The sequence below is a fragment of the Vicugna pacos genome, chromosome 16, assembly GCF_048564905.1.
Source record: "Vicugna pacos chromosome 16, VicPac4, whole genome shotgun sequence".
In the NCBI taxonomy this organism is placed as follows: domain Eukaryota; kingdom Metazoa; phylum Chordata; class Mammalia; order Artiodactyla; family Camelidae; genus Vicugna; species Vicugna pacos.
The window spans coordinates 47623943-47633182 of NC_133002.1; the positions used below are offsets into that span (position 1 = coordinate 47623943).

The window sequence follows — 9240 nt, forward strand, 5'->3', positions numbered from 1 at the left end:
CCGCAGCACGTTCATCATCGAGAAGCAGCCCCCTCAGGTCCTGAAGACCCAGACCAAGTTTGCAGCCACCGTGCGCCTGCTGGTGGGCGGGAAGCTGAACGTGCACATGAACCCCCCCCAGGTGAAGGCCACCATCATCAGTGAGCAGCAGGCCAAGTCTCTGCTCAAGAACGAGAACACCCGCAAGTACGTCGCCCTTCCTCCGCCTGCCCGTCCCCTGTTGTCCTCGAAATGGGAGGGATGCGATCCCATCTCCTAAGCAGTTTCTAGACCTGGCTGTTCCTGTGTAGGAACCCGTTAGCCCTCTGGCCTCTTCAGCTCTCAGAGAAGGAATCAGGGAGGTTCTTCTGTGCAGAAATTACGATTTTGTTTCAGTTAGTAGATGTGTATCTAAAAATCTTCTTGTATGTTTTATGTGGCTTACATTTCCTCTAAATGACATAAGTTTTTAACCATCTTGTTTATTTCCTCCTACCCCAAATATATCTTTTACCTCACGTTTGCTGAGGCCCCATATGGATTTAGTGTCCAATCTCTCTGATTTGCAGTGATTACAGCGGAGAGATCTTGAACAACTGCTGTGTGATGGAGTACCACCAGGCCACAGGCACCCTCAGCGCCCACTTCAGGAACATGGTGAGCGTGGGAGAAGAGGAAGGACGAATCTCCCCTAGTTGTTCGAGGGCTTTATCCTCTTGATTTTCTCCATTGTAGTCCCTGAAACGGATTAAGAGGTCTGACCGTCGTGGAGCAGAGTCAGTGACAGAAGAAAAATTTACAATCTTGTTTGAATCACAGTTCAGTGTTGGTGGAAATGAGCTGGTTTTTCAAGTCAAGGTATGTGTGTACTTTATATCCCAAAAGAAGAATTGTTTTGATCACATAGTATCTTCTTTGGATGATTGGTGAACAGAAGTGAAGAGATGGGTTCCTTACATTTGTTTTCAAATCGTATAAATCCTTCACCTTCTACTAAAGATTTCCATAGAGAGGACTCTGTGTCTTAGATTCTCATAAGACTTGAAAATAATAATGAAATGAAATAGTTGGAGATATAGGTAGAAATGAACCAAGAGAAATATCACTCAGGATGGATTTGAATAACAGTTGTAGTAAGTTTCAGACATTTGTTACTTGCTGTTTTTTCCCCAAAAATGTCTCTTTACTCTTCCCGTTTTCTCTCTTGTTCCCCATGTAACTTTGAGAAACTTACTCCATCCTTCAGAAATAGCTAAGAAATATCTAAATCTCTAAATGTCACACAGAAATCTCTGTTTCAAAATATCTAAAATGTCAAAGACCGTGCCAGTATGAGAAGTCTTGTTATTCCTGGAGCCGTTCCTATGCTGTATTCGAGGGTGATGGTTTCGGAAACTTGAAGAGAGAAGAACATGTTGTGATAGAAAAACAAGAAGAGAAGGGCCAAGCGCCATGGGTGCTCAGCCCTGCTCCTATGTCTTTTCTAGACCCTGTCCCTCCCGGTGGTGGTGATTGTTCACGGCAGCCAGGACAACAACGCGACGGCCACCGTCCTCTGGGACAATGCTTTTGCAGAGCCCGTGAGTGGATTGCTTAAGGCTGCGGGTCTCAGGATCTTGATACTGGTGTCATGAATCTCTTTCCATCTCTATCCTCCCCCAAAGCATAGAAAGACCGCTGTTGTTCTCCTTAGTGGGAGGCAGAGTGCAGAGTATGTGGAAAGTAGAATGAGCAGGGGCTTGATGTTTGGCCAAGGTTTCAATTCAGGCTCCGCCATTTCCTCACTCTGTGACCACAGGAAATTCACTTGACCTCTCTGAGCTAAGTTTCCCGTAAGTGTCTGCAGCACAGGGAGAATAACGCTCCAGAGTGTTGTTTGGAAGATTAATTTACGTAACATACAAAGTGCTTGTCACATAGACAATACTCCGTGAATATTATCTTAAATCTCGGGTGAAACCATGAATGGGATTTGGGGCTCAGGTTTTTTATAGAGGTTATACCTCTGAAGAGGTTACTTTAGCTTAGAAGTTGCTTCTTGTCACCTTCCCTTCAATGAATGAGGGTGACATTTAATGTCTTTTCCAAATTTTGGATTCTGCGATTCACCCCAGGGCTCATGAAGAATGAGATGTTTTGTCTAAAGAAACAAATATGATTCTGTGGATTTATGTACCCGAATGCTACCTGAATACCACTAGTGTGCTGCTTGATCGTTTTCAGAACATTTCAGTAGGCAGAGTTCCACATGTTGCCTATTTCCAGTAGAGGCTAGTCCACAGAAGCATGATGAAAGGTTATGCTTGTTATTTGGAACCTAAAAGTATGTTCTTCTCTAATGGGAAGGGTCCAACTTACCATTCTCAACAGCCCTTTTTAGAGAACAGTATCTTTGCGGCAGAAGTGTGATTTTTAGCAGAAATATATCATGCTTGTGCCACAAACCCTGAATTTGAGACCCCTTTTAAAAAAAATCTGCCTCTGTCCTGATAAACCTTGTGGATAGGATTGCCATGTCTGCTCTCATTTCCCTCCCTGCGTGTCCACAGATCTCACTCCCCGTGTAACTCTGGCATCTCTTGTGACATGTCATTTGCTAAAGTATCTAAATAAATAAGCATTTTTAACATTTTCACTTATGTAAATGATTAGTGTACATTTTATGCTGTTTTCAAATAAGCACATACTTGTGGGAATTTATTCTGCAGAAGTATTTGCATTGGTGTCAAATGACATAAATACATTGCAGCATTGTTTGTAGTAACCAAAGACTGGAGGCTGGTACTTAAATCTCTGGGAGTCTGATTAAATATATTATTGTTCCTCCATATACTGCAGGATATTTAGCAGCCACAAAAGAAGATGGAAGCATTTCTTTAGGTGCTGATGTGAGGCTTCCTGGATAAAGTAATAAGTGAAACAAAGGGAGGTGCAGAACATGTGGATTTTATATTTTCAAAAAGGAGAAATTATACATACTTGCTGGCATGCATAGAATATCTCTGGCGGTCTACACAACAGGGGAGGCCATGCTTTAGGGCAAGGAACTGGATTGCTGGTGGACAGGGATAGGGAAGCGACTTCACTGTATACCCTTCTGTGCTTTTCAAATTTTATATCATCTGAAGGAATTCCCTATTCCAAGAAAAATGGGGGGCAGAGGGCGTAATTAGGTTTATTTATTATTAGTAGTTTTTATTTAACAGAGGTACTGAGGATCGACCCCAGGCCTTATGCATGCTAAGCATCCGATCTACCACTGAGCTATACTCTCCCCACAAAAAAAATTTTTTTTGTAATATTTAATATGAAGTATGCTGGCTGAGTGGGATGAAAAACAGTTTATGATAAGTTTATATTCTAACCTGCTTCTCATTAAGTGGTCAACTCACAGTTTTCACTTTCATACTGTGTTTCACTTTGAGCTGTAAGGGCAGAAGGGGTCAAGGGCAAGGATGATACTTGTACACACACGTATGAAATCGCACACACACACACACACACTCTCTCTCTCTCTCTCTCCCCCCCCCCCCTCTCCCCAGAGAACCAGTCTTTTAGATTTCTACTCCCTTGGAGTTTACAGGGTCAGACCCAGACCTTGGTTTGTTTTCATGGCTGTTAGAACGTGGGGTGGGACTGTACGTACAGCAGCTCATTTATGGAGCACTGCACATAGCACGAGGCTGTCTTCTAAATTGTGTGTGAAGACGGCAGAACAGAACCTTCCAAGTTTCACAGAACTGTGCACCCAAAGAAAGCTTGAATTTATCCTCAGGCTCAGCCAGACAAGTGTTTGTAACTCCATCCAGCCATCAGTGTTTTCCTTCTGCAGGTTGAGGGAATAAATCACGCAGCTGTTTTCTCCTAAGGTTCTGGCTTCTCTCCCCCTCCAGGGCAGGGTGCCGTTCGCGGTGCCCGACAAAGTCCTGTGGCCGCAGCTGTGCGAGGCGCTCAACATGAAATTCAAGGCCGAAGTGCAGAGCAACCGGGGCCTGACCAAGGAGAACCTCGTGTTCCTGGCGCAGAAGCTGTTCAACAGCAGCAGCAGCCACCTCGAGGACTACAACGGCATGTCCGTGTCCTGGTCCCAGTTCAACAGGGTGAGGGACAGGCACGCGCTCCCTGCGGTTAGAACAGCCCCTCCAAACCAGATCCCTCAGGGGCCCCCGGGCCGCAGCCCTCATGTCTCTAATCCAGCGTGCCCATGGTGATAGGAAGCTTCTGGGTAGATGGACAACCACACGCATTTTTATGTAGAAAATAAGGTCTTTGAATATGTAAGTGAATTGGGCTTTGTGTGCAGCTAGTGCATTTTCTTCCTTCGTAAAGGAACAGAACAAAGCAAGCAGTAGTGTAACTTGTGGGAAGTAAAGCATTTGTGGTGATCGGAGCTCCATGGCTCTATCCCCTCGACTCTGATGTTCCCTGATGTATAATGCAAAGTCAGGCTCCCGCAGGACCTCAGCCCACCAAGGGGGATGCTGAGGATGGAGACTTCCTTTAGCATCTGGTAATTCAGGTGTCTCCTGTCACATCTTTGATTTGATTTGATTAATTTTTTTGTGAGGGGAAGGTCATTAGATTTATTTTTAATGCAGGTACTAGGAATTGAACCCAAGACCTCATGCATGCTAAGCACACACTTTACCACTGAGCTGTACTTTTCCACCCCCGATCTTTGATTTTAAATTTAACTTTTGTTTCTTACACTCCCACCATGATGTGAAGTGTTTTTAAGTGCCCTAATTCAGCAATCTCATAGTCCCTGAATCTAATTCTTAAGTGTTTGTGTGCTAACCAGCCAGCTAACGGGTTTTCTAGTAGAAAGAGGAGGTTTGACAGGGGAAGCCGGAGACCTGGGTGGTCTGTCTGTGCCATTGCAATAAGGCTGCTGCCTTCCAGTCGAATCAGGTGACTGCGTTTTGCTGATAATTATTGGTAACATCTGTATGATGGAGTGTTCTCTGTGGCTTCACAGTGTGATCTAATCCAGCTCAGATTTACAAATCACCTGGGCATCTTGTTAAGGTACAGCCTTGACTACAGCAGGTCTGAGAGGGGGCCTGAAATTCTGCATTTCTCAGAAGCGCCCCTGGACCACGGACCACACAGCAAACCAGCAGGACTAGTCAAGTCAGCCCAGGTTCAGGGGAAAGTGTCTGTAACAGGGGTCCACTGGGTGTTGGTAATTGCTGTGTGGTATATTTCTGTCTTCTGTCTTTTTCTCTGTATTCTGTGGGGGTTTTTGGGGGGAGGGTGGAGTTGTAGGACCATTTGGTCAAACTCAGGCCGACATGTATATTTGTATGCTTCTGACAGTGTAGATGTTGTTTTCCATTTAATTTTTCCAGTTAAAGTACCTAGGGAATATCCCAAGTGTTACTTGGTTCATTGTTGTATCTCCAACCAGGAGAATTTACCAGGACGGAATTACACCTTCTGGCAGTGGTTTGATGGTGTGATGGAAGTGTTAAAAAAACATCTCAAGCCTCATTGGAATGATGGGTGAGAATTGTCACTTCTTAAGTCAGCAGTAGGGTAGGAAGATCTTCCTTCCAGCGTTAAAATATCACACTCTGCTTCTGCTCCTTCGGCCTTTGTGATCCAGGGCTATTTTGGGTTTCGTGAACAAGCAACAGGCCCACGACCTGCTCATTAACAAGCCAGACGGGACCTTCCTGCTGAGGTTCAGCGACTCTGAAATTGGTGGCATCACCATTGCTTGGAAGTTTGATTCTCGTGAGTGCCCCTCCCTTTTCAAGACGTAGCTTTGTTCTCATTAGCTGCTTTTGTTGCAGAATTACTTTAACAAACAAGCTATTGAATACTGACTATTTGTTGGGGCCAATACTAATTATGGGAAGCACAGAGGTATAACCATGACACAGCTGCAGCCTGTGTAAAATCTTACTATGGGAAACACAGCTACTAATTTTGAGAAACACAAATGTATAGCCTGACATGACTACCTGTAATGCAGTAGCCTGTCCAGAATCTCAGCCGCCTGCCTTTTGAAATGTTTGCCTTCTTACTACTCAACTTTGAGCTTATTTCTGTAAAGAATTACTTTGTTATCTGAAGTCACTAGAGTGGAAATAATGCAAAATTTTAATTATTCCTTTATCCTCATGTAAGGATATTGCCACCAATCATTTCTATCCAAGAATGTTAGTTCTTTCCTCTGGCCCTCACAGTAAGATAGGAGTAGCTTGCTGATTTTTTATGACTTCAAGACTTTAATAGCTTTTAGTAACTCTCACGCATCCTCTAGCTAGGGACACATTTTCTGTCTCTCTTATGTACTTTTGTACAGGTAATCAGGGACTGGAGTCAGTGGAAGGTTTCTTCTAGAGAAGGACAGAGTACTGTGTGAACTTGAAAGTACCTGAGATCATTTGGTCGCTAGGGAAGTGATGGATGCATTACCTGCTTATCTACCCAGGGCTTTTAAAACCTACTTAATCTACAACCTGTGGTGGTTTTTAAATGGAGATTTTTACTGGGACAATTTTAGTGGAGGGTTGTGTTTGTAGTAAATTTAGGTTTTAAGACTTCCTGTTCAGAAATCATATTTAGACTATGATTACTCTGTTTGTTGATCTAGAGGAAAGAATGTTTTGGAATCTGATGCCTTTTACCACCAGAGACTTCTCCATCCGGTCCCTGGCCGACCGCTTGGGGGACCTAAGTTACCTTATCTACGTGTTTCCTGATCGTCCAAAAGATGAAGTGTACTCCAAATATTACACCCCAGTTCCCTGCGAGCCTGCCACTGGTAACAATGTTCGCATTCTGATTTGGTTTTGTTGTGATGTTGGTTCTGTTTGAGGTGTGTATGTGTCTGGCTGGCTGGCATGAAAATCTACACAATTAACACTGACTCGTTGCTGCGTGAGCTTTATCCCGGGCAGATGTAAATCCTGGGCTATATTCTTCAGTCATCCAAAAAACACACTGTGCTACCAGTCCCAGATATCAAACTGAAGGAAACGCATTGCTTTTAATACAAGCTTAGATCAAACAAAATTAGGAAGGTAAAATTTTGTTTTCAAAACAGAGGTGGTTTTATTGTGTTCTGAGCATAAAAATATTATGAATTTATTATGAAATGTCCAGAAAAGGGTATAAAGAAAATAGATATCACCCAGCATCTCTCATCTCATCAATGTGAATGTTCTTTTAATCAAATCAGGGACATATTCTGCATTCATTCAGTCACCAGATGCTTATTAAGTACTTTCTGTGTGGAAGTTACACTCTAATAGCAGAAGGAAGGCAGTAAACAGGTAAACAATTAAATATCCTATTTGGTGATGAGTGTTATGAAAACAAATAAAATAAAAGGATAGAGAAGTGACAGGAGGAGGGAAGAGTGGCACTTCACTAGCGTGGTCCAGGAAGGTTTCCCTGGGGAGGTGACATCAAAACAGACCTGAATGCAGTGAGGAACCAGACACAGATGTAGAGAGAAAACATTCCAGGCTGAGAGAACAAGAGCCAAAACCCTGAGGAGGGAGTAAGGTTGGTGTGTTCAGCAACCCTCACGAGGACCTGGGAGGCTGGAGCTAGAGGAGCTGGGAGAACGTGGTGGGAGGTGAGGGCAGAACAGTAGGAGGGACCAGATCATGTCAGGTTTGGGTCCTACCGTACATTATCATTTGTGACCTGATTATTTTTTTCACTTAAAAATATATCAAAGGCCGAGTCACAGGTTAGTGAATGTAATCTTACAACATCATTTGAATAATTGCATAGAATTCCATCATGTGATAATTCTATGTCAGTTATTTACGATACTTAAAATTAAGGTTTTTCAGTTTTTTGTTATGGTTAATGTTGAGATAACCTGACATGTGCATCTTGTTCAATGATTTCCTTAGGATAAATTCCTTAAGTAGAGTTTGTATCAAGGGGTATGTACTTTTCAAGCATCTTGACGGATCTTTCCAGAACTTCCCCCCAGAAAATGGGATCCGTTTCCACTCTCACAGATGTCTGCTTGAGCGTCTGCTTCATCGTCCTGCCAGTCACAGATTCTCGTCATCAGGTTCACGTTTTGCCAGTCTGCTTGGCATAAAAATAGCATCTTAGTCCTTATTTTCATTTCTTTGATTCTAGGTAAGGTCAAAACATCTTTTCATATAACGATGATAATAGCAACAATAAATAGATTAATAATAATAGCAGCTAACATTTGCTGAATGCTTGCTTACATGTGTGCCAGGCACTTTTTTGAGCAATTTCACTTAGTTTCTCATTTAATCCTCAAAACAAGTCTGTGAAGAAGGGACTGTTTCCATCCCCATTTTGCATTTAAGGCACAGAGAAGTGAAGTAGTTTGCCAGAGGTCTCCCAGCAAGGAGGAGGCCAGCCAGGGATTGAGCTCAAACAGTCCAGCCTGTATTTCTCAACCTCCACATTATTGGCCTTTTTTTTTTGTTTGTTTGTTTTTGTTTTTTTTTCATGTTCCTTGCCTATTTTTCTTTTGCAGTTGCTTTTTTTCTTAGTAACATGCAAGTTTTTTTGTATAGTAAATAACCCCTTTATTATATAGAGTAGATATTTTTCTCAATGTGTCATTGGTCTTTTAATGTTTAGATTTTGTTTTGCTAAAGTGCAAAGGCTTGTAGTTTGCATATGGCCCAATTGATCAGCATTTTTCCTTTATAGATTCTGTCTTTTGTATCATGCCTTCCCACCTGGTAATATTTCTAGGTTGGGAAATAAGCCAAAATATTTTTAGATTTATACGGTGTTTTTACTTGTTTTGTTTTGGGGGGGAGGTAATTTTATTTGTTTATATATTAGTGGAGGCACTGGGAATTGAACCCAGTATCCTGTGCATCCTAAGCATGCACTCTACCACTGAGTTATACCCTCCCCCATCTCTGTGGTGTTTGAATTAAACCTGCTACTGCTCCTTTTTGTTAGCATAGCTAATCTAGATTTTTCAATCCTATTTTTACAGAGTTTCTTTGTTTTTTATCTTTTCTACCATTCTGTAAAATTCTCTGTAGACTATAAAGCACAAAAAGCATGAGATACTGTGAAGAGGCAGCTCTTGACATTTGAAGTCCCAGGAGAAATAGGTTAGGGTAACAAGGAATGTGTGAACCACGGAGCAGTTCACCCTCTTGGGCTGAGTCACCCTGACCCTCGTGAAATCTTCATTATCTGACATAGAATTCTGCTTACCCCCTTACTCACACACTCGGGAAACAAGCCTTCATTCCCGACTTCAGACTGTCACATTCCTCCTGC

At 42.6% G+C, this 9240-nt stretch overlaps 1 protein-coding gene across 3 annotated transcripts in view; it reads left to right on the top strand.

Annotated features, from left to right (window-relative positions):
- The window catches only part of LOC102538126 (signal transducer and activator of transcription 5B), a 53533-nt gene that overhangs the window by 42195 nt on the left and 2098 nt on the right, over positions 1–9240 (top strand). For all 3 annotated transcript variants that reach the window (XM_072939313.1, XM_072939314.1, XM_072939315.1), the window contains 8 exons: positions 7–186; positions 549–636; positions 715–837; positions 1467–1559; positions 3873–4079; positions 5390–5484; positions 5588–5718; positions 6584–6754. In XM_072939313.1, coding sequence (XP_072795414.1) covers positions 7–186; positions 549–636; positions 715–837; positions 1467–1559; positions 3873–4079; positions 5390–5484; positions 5588–5718; positions 6584–6754 — 1088 coding nt within the window. The remainder of the gene's footprint in view (positions 1–6; positions 187–548; positions 637–714; positions 838–1466; positions 1560–3872; positions 4080–5389; positions 5485–5587; positions 5719–6583; positions 6755–9240) is intronic.